This window comes from Saccharomyces kudriavzevii, assembly GCF_947243775.1.
Source record: "Saccharomyces kudriavzevii IFO 1802 strain IFO1802 genome assembly, chromosome: 3".
Lineage (NCBI taxonomy): Eukaryota > Fungi > Ascomycota > Saccharomycetes > Saccharomycetales > Saccharomycetaceae > Saccharomyces > Saccharomyces kudriavzevii.
This window is the reverse complement of record NC_079274.1, coordinates 69704-94140: the sequence shown is the minus strand read 5'-3', so window position 1 is coordinate 94140 and position 24437 is coordinate 69704. Positions and strand designations below refer to the sequence as shown.

The window sequence follows — 24437 nt, the reverse complement described above, 5'->3', positions numbered from 1 at the left end:
TTTATTTGAATTAAAAGTTATTTTTAATAGTTACATATACACAGACTTCAATTCTATAACGGTGTTATGTTTTATTGTCCATTTGAGATTTTCCTTTTCCTTTTTTTGTAGTTCATTTATCCAAAACACCCTCTTTTTGTAGAATAATTTGGATTTCAGTCGCAAGTTTCGTTAAAACTTTACTTGAACCTGTCTTTTTATTAAATTTGATCAAGCTTCGATCGTCTCCGTTTGGTAAGACTATTATTTCAAACAGCGTGGACCTTAAAGATAAAATGCTGTCATTTACCAATTTACCCTTTATAATCATTTTGGCAGCATCAAATCCCAACTTTTTTAACCCATATTGCTTCCAACCTTCCAGTAATTTATGCAGGCCCTCGAATAATCGTTTGTTAGGTATTTTGGCATGTATTTCCAGTTCTAAAATTTTACCCTTGGAAATGTTTTTCAGGATTGAAACGTTAGAGGATTTTTTTATTCTACTAGGAGCCTCGGCCGTTGCGTTGTTGTTTTCCTTCACGTTATCATCTGGTAAATTGGTGGCGATACTGTCATGTTTGAGCTCCTTTTTTACCTCAGTCTCTCTATTTTCAACGGCGTCACTGGTGTCGATGGTAGCGGTTGGTAAGGACACCTTGGAAGGTTCTCTTTGATAAATACCTAGCCCACTGGCATTCTTCCCTTGAAAAGAGCTCAAGGAAGGAAGTTCCACCACTGGAGTAGGCTCTAGACTTGATGATACTAGGGAACAGCTTGACTGCTCATCACTATTTTTAACTTCTTGTGGTAAGTCAACGCCTTCAGGAACGTCATACAATACATTATCACTATTCATACCGCTGTTATGATCGTTGTAACTGTCATCATCAATATGTTCGGCTACACTAGCAAGGCTTTCGGTATGGCCAACTTTTTTGCTACTACTCGTATCATCAACGCTTCTTTGTGACGGCGAGTCACTATATTCGTTCTTTGAAATTTGGCTCAAGTCCTTGAATGAATCTCTGGAAGAATACAAAGATAAGACTGAGCGCCTATTACTAGCAGCGGTAAAGTGCCTTGATTTTCTCGTGAAATGAGGGACTTCAACATCGGATATTTTCCGAACTTCTGTTCGATCGTCGTAAATCAGTGGTGTGGTTGAAATTATGGACGACTCTTCTATGGGTGCTAATTCGTCATCGTCTTTAGACATCCCTTCTCTAACATTGAGCAAAGAGCCCAAAAATTTGGACCTGTGTATAGTTTCTATTATTTTTACTTCTGTATCCCGTATCAAAGCAGTTTGTTCCTTTATATCATGAGGGGTTGTTCCAGCTGCGGGCATTAAACCGGGATCCAGTTTCGAAATGGGTCTAGTATATGCGGAGAGTTGATAGCGGTTAGTGAGTAGGGTGTCTATGTCTTGCAATAGTTCTTGTTGTGAAAACTCATAATTTATTAAGGGAGATGAAACTTTGGCGTTTATTCTCTTCAACTCTTTCATCCCGTCAGTAAATTCAGATCTATCCCCAATATTGTCGCTCATTTTGGATCCTCGTACTTTCCTTTGAAGTTCAACTTTTTCCCTTTTCGCTAATTCGAATTCTTCAGGCTCAAAAATTTCATCAATCAATGTGGCAAAATTAGAACTCGTCCGTTTTGTATCCTTCTCAATGCATTCCCAATCATCTTCGTCTATTAGCTTATTATAATTTGACAATAATCTTGACGTTACAGAGCCGCTTTTCAAGTTGGGCATGTAAGATGATCTTTTGCTTGACAGTTTGGAATTTCTCTTGAAAGAATTCAGGAGAATAACCGGCACTACTGGAGAACCTCCGGACGTTGCATTACGAAGTGATATTCCTTTGCTGTTTCTTAAAGGTATTGGGGAGCTATTGATGGAATTGGGAGATAATATAAAGGATGACCTCTTCTTACCGGAGGAGAAATTATTGGAATGTGTCTTAGAGGTGCGTTTACGCGGTGTGGATTCTAAATTTCGGCCCTTCACTAATGACGATGATGTGCTAAATTTTCTATTTTTAGTTTTCTTTGTCTTGTGACGTCTCCTTTTATTGGATTCTCTCATCGACTCCAGTTTAAAGCGGTATAGCAAGGCATATAGAGTTTTTTCTGTATTGGTTCCGCTGGCTTTCAATTTAGCTTTTATTTCATCTGCATGTCTGCCATGCCACAGCACTACTAAATTCTGTAGAATTGAATCATCGATGGCGGCACCGGCATCTGCCAACGGGTATAGGTAGGTGTCTTCACGAGGTAAATCTTTGATACTTTTCGAATCTTTTATGGTTTGATATCTCTTTAGCAGCGGGTGACTCAGGATGTCTCTTATTTTTATTCTTTGCGCGGGATCTACGACGAGGATCTTGCTGATAAGATCTTGCGCATCTTTGGAAATTTCAGTGTCATCGGGCATCTCAAATTGGCCTCTTTGAACTTTCAACAGCAAGGTTCTAATGTTCCCATTTTCTTCATCAAAAGGTAGTCTGCCCGTCAGAAGGGCAAACAAAATCACGCCGCAGGACCAAACATCGCTGGAAAACCCTTCGTAGGGCAGGCCCGATACGATCTCTGGTGCGGCATAATGCGGTGAGCCACAAGAAGTCTCTAGCAGTGCCGCGTCCGTCTGCAAAGCCGCCATGCCAAAATCTGCAACTTTAATGTTGTAGTCACTATCCAGCAAAAGGTTTTCCGGCTTCAAGTCTCGGTGTACTATGCCCAGTGCATGACAGTACGAGACGGCAATGATAATCTGCCTGAAGCATTTCATGGCCTCACGTTCGGGCAGGGCGCCACGGTCTACCAGCAAGTTAAACAATTCTCCCTTTTCCGCGTACTCCAGGATAAGATATAGATTGTTGTTGGTTTCCCATACGTCATAAAGACCCAAGACGTTCGGATGGCTCAGGAGCTTCATAATAACGATTTCACGCTCGATGTTGTAGGGCAGCACTGACCCGTGGTTACCGTAATTGCCCTCAGTGTTGAAGATGGACTTGGAAATTATCTTGACGGCAGTCTTGTGGGCCGTGCCCTCGTGTTGCGCCAGCCGGACTTTTCCAGCGCTGCCGACGCCCAGCGTTTCGCCAAGCTTCCACGGGCCTATTGTACTAGAGGATTTAGCGGCTGTTTGAGTCTCAGTATTCGCCACAGTCATACTGCAGTGATTTCGAAGCTTTGTGTTCAATAGTATTGCGAAGCTTGCGCACATCTATTGCACAGCTCAGTCCCTCTTTCATTTTCTATTTTCTGTTTTCCAAGAGAGCCCTTTTCCTTTTAGTTCAGATTACGCGTTTTTCCCACATTGCGCGAAAAAACAGGACAAGACACTTTCCTTAACAGGAAACCATATTACCATCCACAGCCATTGATTGCCCAAGCAGCTTTCTTTTTCTTCTCCCATAACAGCAGCCCAACAGATAAACACCGAAGTTATGCCCAATCGAAATGCATTAACGACATCAACAACGATCCTAATACGATGATCTTTCATCCTCGATTCCGTAACCATGTCTTTTCGTTGTTTTTTTTCCATACGAAATCGTTTGCTAAAGACAGTTGATAGCATCCGTTGATGTATCTTCTAGAAAAACAATTCTGCAGAAGTGTTTATTTTATCTCCTTTTTTATAGCAAGCGGCACGGCCTCGGCGGCTAACTCCTTAAGGCCTCGGCGGCTAAAAACGGGTCCTTCCATTTCACACAGACTCCGTACCTCCCACGGCATTTTTTTGCATCTTTTTTTTTTTTCTTGAGACATAATAGAAGGAAGGGGGAACGCGCGCCATTAGACGGCGCCGCTCAGAAGGCGCCGTCTAAGCGGCACCGATCTGCTGCGAAACATGCAGCTTTGCCGTTAATGGCGCTCCAGTGGCACCATCGCAGTAATTGCTGGCCTGATCGACCCATAGATAAGCTGCCGCTACCACCAGGCAGTTCTCAATGCCCCCCACGTCCACTTGATTGCTGCTCTTTGGTAGTCACACGCTTCTCGTTTTAGCTGCCGTAAGGCTCTTTTTCTTCTTTTCTCTTGCTTTTTTTAGTGCCTTCTGTCCATCTCTCCAGCTTGGCAATGGCTATCTTTTTCACTAAATCGAAAATCAGTGCTGATAAGATGGCTCAGGTGCATGGGATAGGTCGGCATACATCTGTTTTACGCTATCTTCTCCTCGTCCGCTAGCGCGACTCACTTATTCTGTAATAATTTCTTTTTTTTTCAAGAGTAACCTTTGTATTTTACATACGTATATAAGTGGTTTGTTTCTGGATTTGCTGCTTTACAAGGGTGAGGAATAGCATTCGTCATGTATTTTTTTTTTAGAACGCAAGTAGTATAGACTAAACAAAAAAGCTTCGCATAATGTCTTCATCAAAGTCTCCATACGAGCAGAAGGACTTGAAAAATAGCTCCACTGAGATACATGCTACGGAGCAAGATAATGAAATCGAATATTTTGAAACAGACTCCAATGATCGTCCATCCTCGCAACCGCATTTAGACTACGAGCAGCATAATACTTCCGCCGTGCGCAGGTTTTTCGACTCTTTCAAGAGAGCCGACCAAGGCGGACAGGATGAGTCGGAAGCAGTGCAAATGAACGATCTTACATCAGCCATATCACCCTCTTCCAGAAACGCCCAGGGACTAGAAAAGAACGACAGCACCGACAAGATAAATCCTCCCGCGGGCAATAAGTCTGGCTCGCTGAAGAAAACCATCCAACCCAGACATGTCTTGATGATTGCCCTGGGTACCGGTATTGGTACTGGGTTGCTGGTTGGTAACGGTACAGCGCTAGTTCATGCAGGCCCTGCTGGGCTGCTTATTGGCTACGCTATCATGGGTTCTATCTTGTATTGTATTATCCAGGCCTGTGGTGAATTGGCCTTGGTGTATAGTAACCTGACTGGTGGTTACAATGCGTACCCCAGTTTTCTTGTGGACGACGGGTTCGGATTCGCTGTAGCCTGGGTCTACTGTTTGCAATGGCTGTGTGTTTGTCCTCTGGAATTGGTGACTGCATCCATGACTATTAAGTACTGGACAACGTCCGTGAATCCAGACGTGTTCGTCATTATTTTCTATGTTTTGGTCATCACTATCAACATTTTCGGTGCTCGTGGTTACGCAGAAGCAGAATTCTTCTTCAACTGTTGTAAGATTTTGATGATGACAGGGTTTTTCATTCTGAGTATTATCATCGATGTCGGTGGTGCTGGTAATGACGGTTTCATTGGCGGTAAATACTGGCATGATCCGGGCGCCTTCAACGGTAAGCATTCCATTGACAGGTTTAAGGGTGTTGTAGCCACATTAGTGACCGCAGCCTTCGCTTTTGGTGGTTCCGAGTTTATTGCCATCACCACTGCCGAACAGTCTAACCCAAGAAAGGCAATTCCAGGTGCCGCCAAGCAAATGATTTACAGAATCCTGTTCCTGTTCTTGGCTACCATCATCATGCTAGGTTTCTTAGTGCCATATAACTCCGATCAATTATTGGGATCTGGCGGTGGTGGTACTAAGGCCTCACCATATGTCATTGCCATTGCATCCCACGGGGTCCGTGTTGTCCCACATTTCGTCAATGCTGTTATCTTACTATCAGTCTTGTCCATGGCCAACTCCTCCTTTTATTCCAGCGCTCGTTTATTTTTGACCCTATCCGAACAAGGCTACGCTCCCAAGTTTTTCTCTTATATTGACAGAGCCGGCAGACCCTTGATTGCCATGGGTGTTTCCGCATTGTTCGCCGTCATTGCCTTCTGTGCAGCATCCCCCAAGGAAGAGCAAGTCTTCACTTGGTTACTGGCGATTTCCGGTCTATCTCAACTTTTCACATGGACTGCCATTTGTTTCTCTCATATCAGATTTAGAAGGGCCATGAAAGTTCAAGGTAGGTCCTTGGGTGAATTAGGTTTCAAATCTCAAACCGGTGTTTGGGGGTCCATGTATGCCTGTATCATGATGTTGTTGATTCTAATTGGCCAATTTTGGGTCGCCATTGCCCCTATTGGTGAAGGTAAGCTAGATGCTCAAGCCTTCTTTGAGAACTATTTGGCGATGCCAATCCTGATTGCTCTCTACGTTGGTTATAAGATATGGACCAAGGATTGGAAACTGTTCATCAGGGCTGATAAGATCGACTTGGAATCTCACAGACAAATCTTTGATGAAGAGTTGATTAAACAAGAAGACGAAGAATACAGAGAACGTTTGAGAAATGGTCCTTATTGGAAGAGGGTCGCTGCTTTCTGGTGTTAAAAAGGCATTTACTTCCTTTATATTCATTCATTTTGTATTTTTGTTTTGTAGTAATAGCATGTGTGTAATGATAGACGATTTTTTATTTAATCTGGTTAGTTTTTTTAATGAGGAATGAATACAATCAAGTGCGGCGGGAGAGTATGTGAGCATTGACTTCTATCATGAGAAGCGGTCTGAGTATACACCCAGTCTCCTCTATATGTTCATTCATTTGCAAATTCGTTTTCATGAAAGGGGTGTTGGTTTCGTCATAACTTCAAGATCGACCTTTACATTTCGCAAGCGTCTAACCGTAAATCAAGTTCACTCGGTTTTCAAATTGTGATGGATATACGATAACTAATTGTCCAGCACAATGCTATGTTCCTCTTTTCAATGTTTTTCAACTTTGTCGGCTCTGTTCTGCGCGTTTCCTTACTGCGACAATAAAATACGAAGAAAAGCATCATACAATACAATGTTTTGTAGATACGACACGAAATAACGTTTGAGCGAACTACGCACAATTTGAGGCCAAACGACTTTTATACATAACCTATCTAGATTTACCACTGAACAACGATTTACATATAAAAACCTTTTAGATCTTTGAGGAAATAAGATCGTATTTTGCAGGTTTTTTTATTTGTTTTCGGCAGCTCTTTCTAGCTCTTTTTCTATTTAATAATGAAAGTCGAAAAACAACTGTGGCCAAATAAACATAAACACTATTTAGGCGGGAAAAAAAAATTGGTTTATTGCTTCATCACAAAGAAGTAAATACCAAAATAGCCGAAAGTGGCGCAAAGCTACAGTCACGTTACAGACAGGTTTAGTCATCATAATACTATGAGAAATTTAGCACACACAAGGTCGAACACCCTACGGCCCACAATTACACACCAGAACCTCCTTCTTAGAACTTTTGTCAATAACGAGCGAGGCAGGAAGTGCAAGATCCCTTAGCTTAGTAATTCGTATCGGTCCATCGTTTATATTTGCTGTCCTTATTAATATCTATTCGAAAAAATCAAGCTGTGGCGCATTACGTGAAAATTACGTAAGAAAAAAATGTGCCCAGGGAGACGCCTCGAGCTTTTTGGGCTGGGGTCTTGGCATTTGCACCTGATTTAACTGACAGTTTATAAGGAGGCAATGCCAGATAGACTGACTTCGATGTTTTCCACCTTTTCATTAATTAAAACGTACCATATTAACGTATAAAAAAACAAACAAAATAATAACATGTCTGCTGTTGGAACTTATTTGAAAACTTTAACTGCCCGTCGTACCATCTATGCTTTGAAACCGGAGCTGCCTGGTGAGATCACTGTTAAGGACATCCAATCCGTTGTACAAAGCATAATTAAGGAAACGCCCACAGCCTTTAATTCCCAGCCAAATCGTGCGATTATTTTGACTGGTGAAACTCACAGGAAGGTCTGGGACCAAGTGACCAAGGCTATCGAAAGCCCTGACGGTCAGAAGAGACCTGCTTCAGCAAGAGATGAAGCCTATGGTTCTGTAATCTTCTTTACGGAGGACAAAGTGACTGAAAAGTTAAAGGCGGATTTCCCAGCTTACGCAGCAGCATTTCCAAGTTTCGCAGACCACACTTCTGGTGCTGCTCAAATCAATTCGTGGGTTGCATTGGAAGCTATGGGTTTGGGTGGTCATCTACAACACTACAACGGTTATATCAAAGCCGCTTTGCCAAGTAAGATTCCTCAATCTTGGACCGTACAAGCTCAGTTAGTTTTCGGTACTCCAGCTGCTGCCCCGGGTGAAAAGACTTACATCAAAAACGATGTTGAAGTGTTCAATTAAAGGGGCTATGTAACTAGAAAAAATTATTACTATAGAATAGATGCGAATGTTAACATTATTGTGATTCTTTTCTTTTTTTTTTTTTCGTTTCTTTTTTTATCAGTCATATTCTTGAAGACAATCACCTGGTACAATACCTCTATCTTCATTCAGATACCTTTTGTCGTCAACACTGACACGGACACAATTATTACGTGCGTTACATTTTTCGACTAGACACCATCCATCGGTATGAGTAGCTAGAATCTTAACTTTCTCACCCAATGAGATGCTTATCTCGTCAGTCAATCTAGGCTCATAATCTTGAATGACCGTATACGTCCCTCCCAATTGGATGCTGGGGTCTCCACTAGATTTAGAATTTGGCGTTAGTGGTAACGGTTTGGAACGTGAAAGGTGTTGTAAATGCTGGTACATTTTACTTTGTCTTCTCTTCTTTCTTTTCTTGTGTGGTTTTGATGCTGGGGGTATTACCAGTTCATGCTTCTCGATGCAATTACTACCATTATGACTGTCACTGACGTTGACCTCCAGGATTTGTTGGCCAGTAGTCCCGTATATTACAGAATTCGGTCTTGCCATGATTAGGTCGATGTTAGCGTTGCGGTAAGACGTAACTTGTGAATCCGGTGTGGTATCACCTAAGTCATTTAGGCCGCTGTCTGCGTGTAAAGTGGTATTATTGTACTCCAAGATGGGCGATCGTTCATCTGGTAAGATGTTTAACTCGTTGAAGTAGCCCTTGCTTATCCTGGAAAGCATTTTCATTTGCTTCAGTTGTGGAGCCGGAGTCGAAGTCTTCAGAGACGTCTTTGATAAGGCATAATCCTTGAAATATGTAGAACCTCTCAAGAACCATCTAGAGAGTGGGGACTCATAGTTCCATTTCTCACCTGTTTTCAGTGGAGGTTTTTTATTTGAAGAAGCCGTTTTTTGAGAGGGCAAATCATTATATGAGGGCATCTTGGATTCAACATGAAAAATGTTTGGCGGTTTAGTGTATAGGAAAGCGTCCACGAATTTTTCCTCCTCACTTTCATTGACCTTGGGGTCTAACGAAGCGTTTTTATTGGACCAACCAAATGGATTTTTGACTGTCTTCCTGGGAGTAAGTATATGCTGCGGTATTATGGGCCTGGAAATTTTGTACTGGATCCTAGAAGACATGTTATCCCCAGATGTCCACTGGGTATCGTTATACTTCTCAATATCATGATTAGGGCCAGAATATGAATCCCGATGCCCTGAATTATCTTGCCTGAAAAACCGCGAGAACCAGTTACTACTATTACGACCCCCTTCGACTGGGCTCGTCGCTGACATGGGCGGATTAGAAATGGACATCGAGTTTCTTTTGATGTAAAAATAGCACAAAAGCACAAGTAACCCAAAACAAAATATTCCGATGGGCAAACCAATTGAAAGCCCGATCGTGCTGGCTGAAGAGGATTTCGGCTGGGCTGCAACATTAGAGAATAAAAGATTGGACGGCGCAGAATGTAATGATGTCGTCGTTGTCGTTAGTGTTGTTGCGGCCGTAAGGGTGCCAGTTTGTGAAGATATGAAGCTTGACGCTACATCGGCAGACTTTCTGACTACCGTCGTCAGGACAGTTGTTGTCGTTTGCATTGTTGTTGCTGCCGTTTCAATTTTTGAAAATAAAACTAGAGTGAGTAATGACCAGTTTTCCAAGAGAGAAAAAAATTAAAGGCGGCATATCTTAATAGAATGGGAGGAAATACAAAGCCCATAAAGCAATTCTGAACCTGCTATTTAAATACAACGTTTTACCAGAGATCCACTATCTGTTTCAAATTACTGACGTTTCATATTTGTTCCATCTTCGCAGCGCAGTGAGACAGCGCGGAAATTGACTACAAAATTGTACCAATAAATACATAGAAAAGGACATCATGCGGAGATCTGACACTGGCCTAAAAGGGTCCATATGGCAATCCATAGGAGCAAAATAATGATGGAAATACTCACTGACAATGTGCTTACGGTGAAGCTCGATGAAGAAAAAAATATAGTTATATGTAGACAAAAACTATGTAAACAAACAGAATAAAAAGTGGCCCGAATCATATTTAGTAACGGTTCTGACTGCCATTATTGTCCTGCTGGGAGAAATTACCAGAGAAATTGAAGGACTCTTGGCCGTTGGAGTTCTGGTTGCCACCATGTTGTGGTCTACTAGATTGCTGTTGACCACCATGTTGCTGTGGTCTACCGTACTCGTTAGATTGTTGTTGACCACCATAATTCGAGTTCGAGTTGGAATTAGAGTTCTGTTGGTTGCCTAAATAGGAACTTGCCATGGAAGCCAACGCTGAGAATGAACCTTGTTGCTGTTGCTGACCCTGTTGTTGGTACTGGTGGTTCTGGCCTTGCTGCTGGTATTGCTGTTGGCTGTTCTGACCTTGCTGATTGTATTGTTGCTGGCTAGATTGGGATTGCCCACCACCCAAATAAGACTGGGCCATGGAGGCCAATGAGGAAAAAGCACCGCCAGATTGTCCTTGTTGTTGTTGGCCGCCGTTGCCACCTTGGTGTTGTTGATTATTGTAGCCTTGATTGTTTTGGTAGCCAGAGTTTTGGTTACTGTTCTGGTAGGATTGGTTGTAACCCTGTTGACCATTGTCGGAGTTCTGTTTACCGCTGGAATGCATGAAAGAACTTGCCATGGAGGCCAATGCACCAAAGGACGAACCACCGGACCCTTGGTTTTGACCTTGTTGATTTTTGTTATTGGAACCCATGAAAGATGAAGCCAAGGACGCCAACCCGGTGAAAGAACCTTGACCCTGGCCTTGATTTTGGCCTTGATTTTGGCCTTGATTTTGGCCTTGAGAATTGCTACCTGACTTGAAGAATTGAGAGGCCAAGGAAGCCAGACCGGAAGCACCCATGCTTTGGCTGCCACCACCAGAGCCACTCAACATCGACATAACAGTGCCCACGTCGAATCCTCTGTTGGAAGAGCCATTATTGGACGAATGTGTCATCACGGTAGCCAACAAAGCCAGTTTACCCAGTTGCGTTTGAGAAGATCCCTTAGAGTCCGCCATCAACGTGTTCATAAAGGATGAACCACCACCGGCCGCGCGATCTTGTGAAGCGTCGTCACCACCACTACGGTTGTCCATAACGTATCCAGCAAGTTTTTGAATCAATGATTCAATGGTCGACATTTGCTGGCTGTTGGGGTTGGCCTGGGCTGCAGACGTCAACTTCGCAACAGCTTCTGCATGATTGCCTTGAGACAAATGGGACTCAGCCTCCGAGATTAACTTATCAGTATCCATTCTTGAACTTTTACACTTGTTTTGGTTGTATATATACGTCCTTTTGATGAACTTTCTTCTTCCAGTTTGGTTATCTTTAAATGAGTTGCGGGCAATGAGATTTTTCAAAAGAGCAGTTAGTCAAGACACCAAAAAGCTTGACGAGGCAAGCATCAAAGGACAGAGAGGGCGTTAAGCTGTAGCTGGCTGTGTACGTGTGTGGAATACTATGGATAGATATCAAAGGAAGATAGGATGTTTCATACAGATACCCAACTTAGGGAGGGGCCAACTGAAATACGTGGGTCCAGTGGACGCGAAACCTGGGATGTTTGCCGGTGTGGACTTGCTGGCTAACATTGGTAAGAACGACGGTTCATTCATGGGGAGGAAGTATTTCGACACAGAGTATCCTCAAAGTGGGCTTTTTATCCAGTTGCAGAAAGTGGCATCACTGATTGAGAGGGCGTCAATATCGCAAAGTTCGAGAAGAACCACGATGGAGCCGCTATCGATACCCAAGAACAGGTCTATCGCAAGGCTCGCAAACCAGTTCTCTCCCATGGACGATCCTAAATCCCCCACACCGATGAGAAGTTTCCGGATCACTAGCCGAAACAGCGTTAACCAACAGACGATGGATCAGGAAGCGTCGGACCATCGTGGTCACCAACCACAAGTACCTGCTCATGACGATGGAGACGACAGGATGGAGGTTGATTCAATTATATCGTCCGGAAGGAAAACCAACCACAACACCGGTAACGACTGGAAATTCAACAATAACCGTACGAATGATCACAATAGCACCGAAGTTTCGATGGAGTTGCGAGAAGCTCAATTGACCATCGAAAAGTTACAAAGAAAACAACTGCACTACAAAAGGCTACTAGATGACCAAAGAATGGTCCTCGAAGAAGTGCAACCAACATTTGATAGATATGAAGCCACGATACAAGAAAAAGAAAAAGAAATCGGCGATCTCAAGCAGCAACTGGAACTCGAACGCAGACAACAGGCCAAACAAAAACAGTTTTTCGACACTGAAAATGAACAACTGCTTGCTGTCGTAAACCAATTGCACGAAGAGATCAAGGAAAACGAGGAAAGGAACCTTGCCCATAACGAACCCACCGGCGGCGGCGAAGACGTCGAACTCATGAAGAAACAGGTAGAAAGATTACACAATATAGAAGACCAATTCGAGTTGCACAAAACGAAATGGGCCAAAGAGCGCGAGCAGTTGAAAATGCATAACGATTCTCTGAGTAAAGAATACCAGAGCCTGAGCAGGGAACTATTTTCGTCAAAACCAAACGATTCGTCGTCAGAGGAAGTGGCCGTCTTGAGAAAGAGACTTGGAGAGGCTAACGAAAGGGTCAAACAGTTGGAACAATCCCAAGCACATTCAGCCGTGGAATCCTTGCCCATCTTCGATCCTCCTGCCCCAGTGGATTCCACGGCAGGAAGACAACAGTGGTGTGAGCATTGTGATGCGATCGGCCACATCACGGCCGAATGTCCACACCGTGATCCTGATGACCAGCAGTTCTTCTAAGCAGTCGAACTGACTCTAATAGTGACTCTGGTAAATTAGTTAATTAATTGCTAAACCCATGCACAGTGACTCATTTTTTCTTTTATCAGTCATTCGATATAGAGGTAAAAGAAGAAGATGATTGTGAACAGTAGTAGAGATAGTGTATATAACAGAGAAGGAAGGCTATTTTCACCTTCAACGAGTTTTTCATACATAGAAAAGTATAACACAATTGCGCTGTGTAATAATAACATAATAGTTAACAAAAATTTCTAAAAAATGGTGTTGCCGATTCTACCGTTAATTGATGATCTGGCCTCATGGAATACTAAGAAAGAATATGCTTCCTTAATTGGTCAGGTACTTTTGGATGGCTCGAGCTTAAGTAATGACGAGATTCTCCAATTTGCAAAGAAGGAAGAGGTTCCATTGGTGGCTTTGTCTTTGCCGAGTGGAAAGTTCAGTGATGATGACATCATTGCCTTTTTGAACAATGGAGTCTCTTCTCTCTTCGTTGGGACCCAAGATGCTAAAATTGTGGACCACTTGGTCGACCAATTGAATGTTCCAAAAGACCGTATTGTTGTGGAGGATAACAATGTCTTCTATAACCAATTTATAGTGAAGCAAAAGTTCTCGCAAGATAAAATAGTGTCCATCAAGAAATTGAGCAAAGATCAATTGACTAAAGAGGTGATTACTGAAGTACGCACCGATCGTCCTGATGGCTTGTTTACCACCCTGGTCGTCGATCAATACGAGCGTTGTTTGGGGTTAGTATACTCTTCCAAGGAATCTATTGCAAAAGCCATCGATTTGGGCCGTGGTGTTTATTACTCTCGTTCTAGAAGTGAAATCTGGGTCAAGGGGGAAACGTCCGGCAACGGTCAAAAGCTTCTGCAAATCTCCACTGATTGTGATTCTGACGCTTTGAAATTTATCGTCGAGCAGGAAAACATCGGATTTTGCCACTTGGAGACCATGTCCTGCTTTGGGGAATTCAAACATGGCTTGGTTGGTCTAGAATCTTTACTAAAGCAAAGATTACAAGATGCCCCAAAAGAGTCTTACACCAGAAGACTATTCAACGATTCTGCATTATTGGACGCCAAGATTAAAGAAGAAGCAGAAGAATTGACTGAGGCAAAGGGTAAACAGGAGATATCTTGGGAAGCTGCCGATCTGTTCTATTTTGCGTTGGCCAAATTAGTAGCCAATAATGTTTCATTGAAAGATGTTGAAAATAATTTGAATATGAAGCACTTGAAGATCACAAGAAGGAAGGGTGATGCTAAACCAAAATTTGTGGCACAAGCAAAGTCTGAGGAGGAGGAATCAACCGGCCCAATTCACTTGGACGTGGTCAAGGCTTCTGACAAGGCTGGTATTAAGAGGGCCTTAAGCAGACCAATTCAAAAAACTTCTGAAATTATGCATTTAGTCAATCCGATAATTGAGAACGTTAGGGATAAAGGTGACTGCGCTCTCTTGGAATACACAGAAAAATTTGATGGTGTCAAATTGTCCACACCCGTGCTAAATGCACCATTCCCAGAAGAGTACTTTGAAGGTTTAACTGAAGAAATGAAAGACGCTTTGGATCTGTCGATCGAAAACGTTCGCAAATTTCACGCCGCTCAACTGCCTTCAGGCACTCTTGAAGTGGAAACCCAACCCGGTGTTTTATGTTCCAGATTTCCTCGTCCAATCGAGAAAGTTGGTCTTTATATTCCAGGTGGTACTGCTGTTTTGCCAAGTACTGCATTGATGCTTGGTGTCCCAGCTCAAGTTGCTCAATGTAAGGAAATTGTGTTCGCATCCCCACCAAGAAAATCAGATGGTAAAGTTTCACCTGAAGTCGTCTACGTTGCGGAAAAGGTTGGCGCTTCCAAGATTGTTTTAGCAGGTGGTGCACAAGCCGTTGCTGCTATGGCCTACGGTACTGAAACCGTTCCTAAAGTGGACAAAATTTTGGGCCCTGGTAATCAGTTCGTCACTGCTGCTAAGATGTATGTGCAAAATGACACCCAGGCCCTATGTTCCATTGACATGCCTGCTGGTCCAAGTGAAGTTTTAGTCATTGCCGATGAAGATGCAGATGTGGATTTTGTGGCCAGTGACTTACTATCACAAGCTGAACACGGTATTGACTCTCAAGTTATCCTTGTTGGTGTTAAACTGAGCGAAAAGAAGATAAGTGAAATCCAAGATGCTGTCCACCACCAAGCTATGGAACTACCACGTGTGGATATTGTTCGTAAATGTATTGCACACAGTGCCATTGTTCTTTGTGATGGCTATGAAGAAGCCCTTGAAATGTCCAATCAATATGCACCAGAGCATTTAATTCTACAAATCGCCAACGCTAACGATTACGTGAAATTGGTTGATAACGCAGGGTCTGTGTTCGTAGGCGCCTACACTCCAGAATCGTGTGGTGATTATTCTAGTGGTACCAATCATACCCTACCAACATACGGCTATGCTAGACAATACAGTGGTGCCAACACTGCAACCTTCCAAAAATATATCACTGCTCAAAACATCACCCCTGAAGGTTTGGAGAACATTGGTAGAGCTGTCATGTGTGTTGCCAAGAAGGAAGGCTTGGATGGCCACAGAAACGCCGTGAAAATTAGAATGAGTAAGCTTGGGTTGATCCCAGACGATTTCCAATAGATTTTTTCAAACTTGGAAACTGTATAGATTTAACGAAAAGAAAAAAAGAAAAGGTATATTAGGTTATAGTCTTGAGTAAATAGAGATACACTTTGTAATGAATGATAAGATGAAAGTCATATTTTTGGATCAACAGGCGATAGCGAATGGTATCAAATGACACTTTGCGTGAATATTATCGTTATTATCATCACTTCAAACGAGATATGTAAAATTGGAAAATTTTTCACTTTTTGGTCATTTAAAGAAATAAGTAGAGCGGGACACTATAGGTTAGTGAACCAAGAAATATCCAAGGCATACACATTGGTTAGCAGACATCAAAATTCAGTAACAACCTCATAAAATGGGTATTGAAGACATCAGCACCATGAAAAATGGGTTTTTAGTGGTGCCGTTCAAACTACCTGATCACAAAGCACTACCCAAAAGCAAAGATGCTTCGTTGCACTACATGTTCGCTAAAAAGCACCAGAGTTCCAATGCCAACGAATCTAATTGTTTATTTTTGGTCAATCTCCCATTGCTTTCTAACATAGAGCATATGAAAAAATTTGTTGGACAGCTTTGTGGGAAATACGATACAGTATCACATGTGGAGGAATTATTATACAACGATGAGTTTGGATTAAACGAAATAGATTTATCAGCATTGACCTCAGACCTAATGTCGTCCGCAGACGTTAACGAAAAAAGATACACGCCAAGAAACACAGCTCTTTTGAAATTTGTGGATGCCGCAAGCATAGATAATTGCTGGAATGCCTTAAGGAAATACTCTAATTTGCATGCTAAACATTCAGACGAACTGTTTGAATGGACATATACCAGCCCATCTTTCACAACTTTTATCAACTTCTACAAACCATTAGACATTGACTACTTGAAGGAGGATATTCATACGCACATGGCGATCTTTGAACAGCGTGAAGCTCAAGCACAAGAGGACATCCAAAGCTCTATAATAGATGAGGACGGATTCACACTAGTTGTTGGAAAGAACACTAAATCATTGAACTCTATAAGAAAGAAAATTCTGAACAAAAATCCATTATCCAAACATGAAAATAAGACAAAACCAATTTCTAATATCGATAAAAAGGCCAAAAAGGACTTCTATAGATTCCAAGTAAGAGAGCGTAAAAAGCAAGAGATCAATCAGCTGTTAAGCAAGTTCAAGGAAGATCAGGAAAGAATCAAGGTAATGAAAGCCAAGAGGAAATTCAATCCATACACCTAAACCATCATCCCGTCATCATATTCAATATTTCTCAATATATCTACGAAAAGTGGTATAGTATAGTATAATATAATATAATATAATATAAAATAATATAAGTTTAAAGGCATCAATCAGTTTTTTTTTCTTCAGTATGCATATATGTTATTCTGTCCATATGAAATTACAAAGTACATACGGTGGCCAAGCACTAGAGCCTCCCACCAGGGGTAATATTGTCGCCCCCATTCGTCACTGCTACTTCCTCGAAATCACCTCGTCTCCTTAACATAATGGCGGGGTGCAGACCCTGTTGCTTTAAGTTCTTGAATATGATTACAGGCTTTTCATGTAGTTCCAACAGTCTCTCTTGATCCCCATAGCATATGACCAAGACATACTGCCTCCAATCGTGATCGGCCAGGTTATGTCTTTTCATTGCATTTTTCAGAATCCTTTCGCATGAGTCCTCCTTAGAGGCACGCAATTGCTTCAACGCCTCGTTAGGCGATGGTCCTGGTGTGTTCGCTGTCGACGTAGTTGAGGCATGAATTGTGGATATTTGAGGTACTTTTTGCTTGCTCTCCTTGAGTAACGATTTCGAATGAGAAAGACTGGGCTGTCTAAATACCGTCACCGGGGATTCTCTCCTTGATGGCGATTGTCGGTGATGTGCCGTGTCAAAATAATCTGTTTGTGAAAGGGACAAACCATCATTCATGGGTATGATTGTGCTATTTGAGGAAGGTGCCGTGGCGGGGGGTCCTTGCGTGTTGATGGGCGAAGAACTCGAGCTAGTCTTCATCACTTCCAAGACGTCCATCCTAAGCCTTGTGTACTGCGATTGGAACTCCTGCAATTTGGCAGACGTTGTGGTGTACAAATTTTTCAGCACCGTCACCATGTCATTGTGCGTCTTGTCGTCCTTCCACTCCAACTTGGTGTCCCTTAGTTTATTGATCAATATCTTGAATTTTATTGCCTTATTCAGATCATCTTCACACAATTCTTGGCAATCTTGCAAGGACAATTCCGGCAAGAGGTCTCCCACGATATCGTTTTCTCGTAGATTCCGGCATAACACATCAGATTCTTCCACCTCCAGCGTGGGAATACACCAGCTGATCACATCGTCAACCGACCATTGCGAATAGTCTTCGTTATTCATTAGTATCGTACCGTCAGCACCCGCATCCGGCGAGGCACGGTTCGAGCCCTCGTTGATAGGTTGTTTCTCGTCCTCCATCTGCCTTATTTATTTATTTTGTTTGGTAGCAGCCTCTTTCCCAGGGAGCCACCTTTGAGCCAGCTTGTTATAATTGCCGATACTAATTTTCCAGTTTCATGTATTGGGAAATACGTCGCCGATAATAGTTTAAATAAGGGAGAAGAGAGAGAACACCAGGTAAAATGAACAAGTTGAATAGGCTCTACGCCCTCACGTTGCGCAGAACTTTCCCAGGCACAAGAAGCATTGCACTGGCACGATACTTGCATACGAGCAATAAAATGAGCAGCGAATCGAACGACGTGAAATGGAATGACGCACTGACGCCCTTGCAACTGATGGTGCTCAAGGATAAGGCGACCGAAAGACCCAACACAGGCGCGTACCTGCACACCAAGGACTCCGGGGTCTACCATTGTGCCAACTGTGACACACCTCTGTACTCGAGTAACGCCAAGTTCGATGCTCGTTGTGGCTGGCCCGCATTCTACGAAGAAGTCTCCCCTGGCGCCATCACGTACCACCGCGACACCTCTCTGATGCCTGCGAGGGTAGAGATATGCTGTGGGAAGTGTGGTGGGCACCTGGGGCATGTGTTCGAAGGCGAAGGCTGGAAGCAGCTGCTGAACTTGCCCAAGGATTCCAGACACTGCGTGAACAGTGCGTCTTTGAACCTTAAGAGGGATTGAATGTGCTACATAGGCTTGGACTACATACGTTGGTACATACTTTGTTTAAATTTTGTTATGGTCGCCAAATGGGTTCGAGACGGTGGACGGCTGGCGGGAGGACAGGCTTTCCTCCTCCGAGGACTCGCTATCGATGTACCTGCTATTATCCTGCTCGTTTTCGTCGTAAACATCGTCGCTGTACGAGTCACGATCGTTCTCATCGCTGGCAGTGTCCAGAGCACTTCTATCGTCGTACGCAGTCAGCGCAGCCACCAGTTCATCGTTAGCATGGATCAGGCTGCCAAGAAACTCGCCCTCCGTGACAAATTGCAGGTATCTGAGAACCTTCCTCCTGATGGCCCTGGCCTGGATGAACTTGGACGTGGCCTCTTCGTCGTCCGTGGAGCACTTGCCCCTGGGCAGTCCGATCAGCGAGTTCTGCAGAGACACCGCAGACGCGAGAGCATCGCTGATGATCAGCCTGATCTTGGGTGCTTCCTTGTTCAAATTGATCTGCGGGATCCTATACAATCTATCGGCACTGGTCAACGAGCTCGACTGGTACAAAGTGTCGTCGGCGCTGTCATCCATGAAATTGGAGCGGCCACCAGCGCGGCCACCGCCACCACGGCGGGAGCCCTTGCTCTTCGAATACTTCTGCTTGACCAATTCGCCCATTTGATAAAGACCAGCATACGCCCTCGCGTTCTCCAGCCCGTTCTGCGTGATGTAGTTTGACCACGAGATCGCATATGCTGCACACTTCTTGATGATCCTGGGCTCGTACTTCTCGCCGGACCCGCTGCACTCAGAATTCGTGGCCATCCCTTTCAGTCTTTGCAGCAACTTGTCATCATTGTACATGACGGTAAACTTGACGCCCTGCGAAATGAACAGGTCCAAGAGGTCCAGAGTCCTGGACTGCTGCAGCCGGTTCCCGTACTTTATCTTCTTCCTGAGCGCCCGCGCAGCCTCTTCCTGGTTGACAGTGTAGTTGTAGTCGTTGCGGTCTGCCTTGATAAGCTGAATCAGGGGTGCCAGCTCCACTTCCAGCGTGTAGTCCCTTGAAGAGACGATTCGGAAGATCGTCTCGGTGATAGCCGTGCGTGGATGATCCGAAAGAAACCCCATGTCGTCTCTGTCTTGCCTGCCTTCACCTTCTTATCGCTTTCTCACTATCCCAACTGCAACATCTCTAAGAATGATAATATACCAATAAACAACCACTACCTTTATCACTGTGCACGGACATGTCAAAAGAGTCCCCAGGTTATCAACATAAAAGGTGTGCATTATGCAATATGGGAAGCGCATTTGGTTCACAGGATGGCCCCGTTACAAGTGGAGCATAGGGGCGATGGCATCTGCAGTGTGCGGAAGTCGCTTGTCTTGTGCACTAACCCCCTTGCGCTTCGGGATTCCTCCCCCTACTGCATGCTACCAAACTCACGTGATGGCAGTTTTTGCTTTCGAAGGAGTGAGATATAAAGTTGACGAAAAGTCCACATAAGATGAGTGGCAAAAAAGGGAGGTTCAGTGCAGCAAGAGAGCTAGCGGTAATTATACGAGCACTCACGCACACCAACTCCGAAGGAAAAAATGGTATCTCAAGAAACTATCAAGCACGTCAAGGAACTTATTGCAGAGAAGGAAATCTTCGTCGCATCCAAGACGTACTGTCCATACTGCCACGCAGCTTTGAACACGCTCTTCCAGCAGTTGAAAGTGCCTAAATCCAAAGTCTTGGTCTTGCAATTGAACGAGATGGAGGACGGCGCAGACATCCAGGCGGCGCTGTATGAGATCAACGGCCAGAGAACCGTGCCAAACGTCTACATCAACGGCAAGCATATCGGGGGTAACGACGACTTGCAAGAGCTGAGGGAAACGGGCGAGCTGGAGGAGCTGTTGGAACCCATCCTTGCGAAATAAATGCAGACGAAGTTTTTCCCCTTATATAAGTCTATACGCATGTGTATGTATGTATGTACAAGAAAAACAAGAATGATCGATGAATATATTTAGAGTGTCGGAAGCGTGCTTGCAAAGGCATCTCTGCCCGTTCCAAAATACGTCAACCCACCGAACTCCGTCTGGCAGACTCTTTCCTTCCTGTTACTCTTGACGCCCTTGCGGTGCATCCGATTCTTGGCCGCCGCCTCCTCGATGGAGATGGCATACGACATGGGCACCACTTTGGGCTCCCGCAGGTCTCTTTCGCCCCAGGTTCTCACTTGGCCCATTACTTTGAGAACGTCGTCCATCCCAGTGGCCCTTCTGAAATTGATGTCGCAGAACTTCATCAGCAAGCGCAGGGTGTAGTATGCATCGTTGCCGGCATTGTGCAGGAACGCATGCGGTATCTCGAACAGCCGGAGAATCTTGCCCAAGCTGCTCCCCTTTTCGCCGTACGACTTCCTGTAAAACTGCTCAGTGTCCAAGACGAAGACATCTACACTGCCAGGGCCGTCAGCGGGAAGCAGAGTGTGGTTCAAACGGCCTTCATACCCTCTGCCGGGGAACTTCACACCAATGGTCTCGAGCCACTTGAGATCGCCGCTCACGTGGTGCCCAATGAGGGCTCTCGACCATGTTGTGTCCTGTTCGGTCACCGGGACCAGATAGTAGTTGATCAGCGACTGAATGAACCGCGCACACTCCTTCAACTTCAGGACGTAGCTTTCGCCCAGTAAATAGCAGTCCTTGTAATCACAGACCCACTTCTGGTTTCTCAGCTCTAGAGACTCCTCAATGATCAAGTGGTAATTCTTCGTAATTGGAAGCATCGATGGCACCATGTTCTCCCTGGGGTCGTAGATGGAGATTCCGATCTCCGTGATCACATTCTGGTTCGCCTCGAAGGCCTCTATGTCAAGACAAAAGCATATTGCCCTCTGAGAGGCCATCAACCTGATGCATTTCTCCAAGTAAGCGAACTCGTCCGAGCCAGGGTACGCTTCCACCGTGCGCCAGGACGTCCTCTTGACGCTGTTCCTCTCCTCCACCAGTAGCTTCTGTTCTGTCTCCAGGAGCTTGATCGTGCCATCCATTCCTAACATCTTCTTCTGGATGGCTTCGAACCAAACAATGTCCTTCACGCCCCTAGGCTGCGGACAGACACTGTTGGCTCGGTCCTCTTTGGTCAATGGCGGCAGCCGCTGCGACCTTCTAGACCTGGGAGGGACAATTGTGCTGCTCAGCCTTTTCAAAAATTGACGCTCTGCCGTCAGCTCTTCCAGTTTAGCGTCCACATCGCCATGCACTGCATACCATTCGTTTTCCACCTGTTTTACTTTGCCTTCCAGCTCCACGACAGACTGTTTATACGAGGCACCAAACTTCTGCCTCATCTCCACCATATACGCATCGATCATGGGTTCCCTCAGCAGATCCAACTCATTCGAGAACGCGGTCTTCCTCAGCCGTGCATAGTAATCCACCTGGTCCAGCCAGTTACACCCGGCTCGGTCCCAAGCTGTGTTCAATCGGGCCCTAGCGTCCAGAAACGCCTCCACACAGCCCTTCACCTGGCTGCTTCCCGCTCGTTCTTTTACTAATCCCCTGACGGAGAGCGGCCCACTACTCAACCTCGTTACCAAAGCACCGCTATTCCCGGATCTGGAACGATAACGGTGGTCTGCACCGTTATCATTCCTCCTCTCGTAATGGGCGCTATTACCACTGCTATTCTTACTGCTATCACTCACCATTTCCGCTCGCATGTGGATCTAAGTTCTCGAGCAAGGCTTACATCCTCATTGCATCCCCCCCCTCCCCTTCTTATATGTTCTTCTGTTGGGTCTCAAGATACTGGCGGATAATACGGATTTTGAGGGATGCTCATCGCAAAATTTTTCAGAAATGGTGCACGGATGAACCCACGCAATGAAAAATTTTTCACTTCTGGTAGGTCAAGAACAGACAGAGAAAAGTAGAAATGTATACCTTTCCTCATCTCTTTTTCGGTTTTATGGATAGTATTAGGTGCTAAGTCGTTACTAAATCATCAGGATTAATCTGGACCCGCCAACGTGTCCCTCCCCCCCTCTCACTTCCCTGCCCACGATGTCTGCTGAAACCGTAACCGCTGCTAATACTGCCACTGCTCCAATCCCAGAAACACAAGAACAGGAGAGTTCTAAGAGCAAGCAAGTCAATTTGACGCCAGCACCTTTGCCCACATCCTCCCCATGGAAACTTGCTCAAACCGAGGTCCCCGTTTCCTCCATTTCTATAGAGGACTTGGATGCCACGAGAAAGAAGAAGAATAGGACACCTACTCCAAAATCATCTACTGCTACCAAATGGGTTCCAATCAAGGCCTCCATCACCGTCTCTGGCACCAAGAGATCCGGCTCTAAGAACGGTGGAAACAGCGGCAACAATAACAACAAGAGCAAGAACAACAAGAATGCAGCATCGTCGACATCGTCGAGTAGCGCAAACAGGAAAAAGAAGCATCACCAACATAATGCTAAGAAGCAACAACAGCAACAGGTGAAAAAAGATGGTTCTGAATCCGCTGGTGAAGAAGAGTCAAAGGACACTGCTCCTCAAGAAAATGACCAATCTACACAACAGCAGCAACCACCTCACCACCGCAACCACCACCACAGCCAGCACCACAATAGTACCGGCCCTCAAAGAAGAAAGTTCCATAATAGCAATAACACTGGCATGCCTCAGAACCAAGGTCTGCCACCACAGTTTAAGCCCTACCAGGGACGCAACCCTCGTCCCAACATCAGCAACCGCTTAAAGTACCAAAACCACCTCCATCACAACCCTCAACAACCTATGGTCAAATTACAACAGCAGTTCTATCCAGTCCAGCCGGTTTTAATGGCCATCAACAACATTGCTAGACAGATTGAGTACTACTTTAGCGAAGAAAACTTGACCATCGACAACTACTTAAGATCCAAGCTATCCAAGGATGGGTTTGCTCCATTATCTTTGATCTCCAAGTTTTATAGGGTTGTCAACATGTCCTTCGGTGGCGACGCAAACTTGGTCTTAGCTGCGCTAAGAGAAATTGTCGCCAATGAAACCGCTACCGTCAACGTTGTGGAAGGCTCTTTGGTCACCAACGAAGCTGAGGCTGTTTCTGAAACTAACGAAGTTAAGGAAACGTCTCCATTAGATAGGTACTTCATTCGTTCCAAGAGCTGGTCTAACTGGTTACCAGAGACCTTTGAAACCGAAGTCAACATTGAAAAGGAATTGGCTGGCGACGCATTGGACCAATTCATGATATCCGTGCCACCTGTCCCTCAACAAGAGGAGGAAATATCCGCCGAATCTACTCCTCAACAGCAAGAAGCCAGAGATGAATCAGCACCAGTTGCCACTAGTGAACCTGAATTGACCTTATAGAGGCTCCTCGCACATTCCAAAAAAAATAATGGATTCATTCATTGCATTTTAAACAAAAATAATAAAAAATTGAAAAACCTATAAAATTGAAAAAATTAAAAGTTGATCATTCCCTCCAGCAGAGCTGTTTTTTTGTTTTTTTTCCCCATTTTTCCATCAGTTTAATATAAATGAGGAAAGAGAAATAAAAACCTTGAACAGTCTTCACGTTTTGAATTCATTGTACATTATTATCATAAACAACAAAATACAAGTATTTATGTTTTTTTTTGTTTTTTTTTTTTTTAAGATATAGAAATACCAGCCTCTTCTCGCCCTATTTTTTGTTTTGTTCAAGTGGCTACCATCATGAGATATG

The 24437-nt window shown here is 44.2% G+C and overlaps 14 protein-coding genes across 14 annotated transcripts; 8 read left to right on the top strand and 6 right to left on the bottom strand.

Moving 5' to 3' along the window:
- Positions 1 to 112: 112 nt before the first annotated feature.
- KCC4 (serine/threonine protein kinase) lies at positions 113 to 3220 on the bottom strand (the record flags this gene model as incomplete). Its single annotated transcript, XM_056231637.1, has 1 exon — positions 113 to 3220. One exon carries the CDS (start codon positions 3218 to 3220, stop codon positions 113 to 115), a length of 3108 nt encoding a protein of 1035 aa, XP_056086332.1.
- Positions 3221 to 4368: 1148 nt separating this feature from the next.
- AGP1 (amino acid transporter AGP1) lies at positions 4369 to 6270 on the top strand (the record flags this gene model as incomplete). Its single annotated transcript, XM_056231626.1, has 1 exon — positions 4369 to 6270. The coding sequence occupies one exon, from the start codon at positions 4369 to 4371 to the stop codon at positions 6268 to 6270; it is 1902 nt and encodes a 633-aa protein (XP_056086331.1).
- Positions 6271 to 7497: 1227 nt separating this feature from the next.
- Positions 7498 to 8079, top strand: SKDI03G0460 (nitroreductase family protein; the record flags this gene model as incomplete). The annotated part of the gene is made up of 1 exon (XM_056231615.1): positions 7498 to 8079. One exon carries the CDS (start codon positions 7498 to 7500, stop codon positions 8077 to 8079), a length of 582 nt encoding a protein of 193 aa, XP_056086330.1.
- A 99-nt stretch (positions 8080 to 8178) lies between these two features.
- Positions 8179 to 9708, bottom strand: FUS1 (Fus1p; the record flags this gene model as incomplete). Its single annotated transcript, XM_056231604.1, has 1 exon — positions 8179 to 9708. One exon carries the CDS (start codon positions 9706 to 9708, stop codon positions 8179 to 8181), a length of 1530 nt encoding a protein of 509 aa, XP_056086329.1.
- A 461-nt stretch (positions 9709 to 10169) lies between these two features.
- Positions 10170 to 11387, bottom strand: RNQ1 (prion domain-containing protein RNQ1; the record flags this gene model as incomplete). The annotated part of the gene is made up of 1 exon (XM_056231592.1): positions 10170 to 11387. One exon carries the CDS (start codon positions 11385 to 11387, stop codon positions 10170 to 10172), a length of 1218 nt encoding a protein of 405 aa, XP_056086328.1.
- A 208-nt stretch (positions 11388 to 11595) lies between these two features.
- BIK1 (Bik1p) lies at positions 11596 to 12924 on the top strand (the record flags this gene model as incomplete). The annotated part of the gene is made up of 1 exon (XM_056231581.1): positions 11596 to 12924. The coding sequence occupies one exon, from the start codon at positions 11596 to 11598 to the stop codon at positions 12922 to 12924; it is 1329 nt and encodes a 442-aa protein (XP_056086327.1).
- A 261-nt stretch (positions 12925 to 13185) lies between these two features.
- On the top strand, positions 13186 to 15585 carry HIS4 (trifunctional histidinol dehydrogenase/phosphoribosyl-AMP cyclohydrolase/phosphoribosyl-ATP diphosphatase; the record flags this gene model as incomplete). The annotated part of the gene is made up of 1 exon (XM_056231570.1): positions 13186 to 15585. One exon carries the CDS (start codon positions 13186 to 13188, stop codon positions 15583 to 15585), a length of 2400 nt encoding a protein of 799 aa, XP_056086326.1.
- A 346-nt stretch (positions 15586 to 15931) lies between these two features.
- Positions 15932 to 16825, top strand: RRP7 (Rrp7p; the record flags this gene model as incomplete). Its single annotated transcript, XM_056231559.1, has 1 exon — positions 15932 to 16825. One exon carries the CDS (start codon positions 15932 to 15934, stop codon positions 16823 to 16825), a length of 894 nt encoding a protein of 297 aa, XP_056086325.1.
- A 190-nt stretch (positions 16826 to 17015) lies between these two features.
- Positions 17016 to 18050, bottom strand: STE50 (Ste50p; the record flags this gene model as incomplete). The annotated part of the gene is made up of 1 exon (XM_056231548.1): positions 17016 to 18050. One exon carries the CDS (start codon positions 18048 to 18050, stop codon positions 17016 to 17018), a length of 1035 nt encoding a protein of 344 aa, XP_056086324.1.
- A 164-nt stretch (positions 18051 to 18214) lies between these two features.
- MXR2 (peptide-methionine (R)-S-oxide reductase) lies at positions 18215 to 18721 on the top strand (the record flags this gene model as incomplete). Its single annotated transcript, XM_056231537.1, has 1 exon — positions 18215 to 18721. One exon carries the CDS (start codon positions 18215 to 18217, stop codon positions 18719 to 18721), a length of 507 nt encoding a protein of 168 aa, XP_056086323.1.
- Positions 18722 to 18766: 45 nt separating this feature from the next.
- On the bottom strand, positions 18767 to 19834 carry LSB5 (Lsb5p; the record flags this gene model as incomplete). The annotated part of the gene is made up of 1 exon (XM_056231526.1): positions 18767 to 19834. One exon carries the CDS (start codon positions 19832 to 19834, stop codon positions 18767 to 18769), a length of 1068 nt encoding a protein of 355 aa, XP_056086322.1.
- Positions 19835 to 20302: 468 nt separating this feature from the next.
- GRX1 (dithiol glutaredoxin GRX1) lies at positions 20303 to 20635 on the top strand (the record flags this gene model as incomplete). The annotated part of the gene is made up of 1 exon (XM_056231515.1): positions 20303 to 20635. One exon carries the CDS (start codon positions 20303 to 20305, stop codon positions 20633 to 20635), a length of 333 nt encoding a protein of 110 aa, XP_056086321.1.
- Positions 20636 to 20724: 89 nt separating this feature from the next.
- Positions 20725 to 22425, bottom strand: GFD2 (Gfd2p; the record flags this gene model as incomplete). Its single annotated transcript, XM_056231504.1, has 1 exon — positions 20725 to 22425. The coding sequence occupies one exon, from the start codon at positions 22423 to 22425 to the stop codon at positions 20725 to 20727; it is 1701 nt and encodes a 566-aa protein (XP_056086320.1).
- Positions 22426 to 22768: 343 nt separating this feature from the next.
- On the top strand, positions 22769 to 24079 carry SRO9 (Sro9p; the record flags this gene model as incomplete). Its single annotated transcript, XM_056231493.1, has 1 exon — positions 22769 to 24079. The coding sequence occupies one exon, from the start codon at positions 22769 to 22771 to the stop codon at positions 24077 to 24079; it is 1311 nt and encodes a 436-aa protein (XP_056086319.1).
- Between the last annotated feature and the right edge of the window lie 358 nt (positions 24080 to 24437).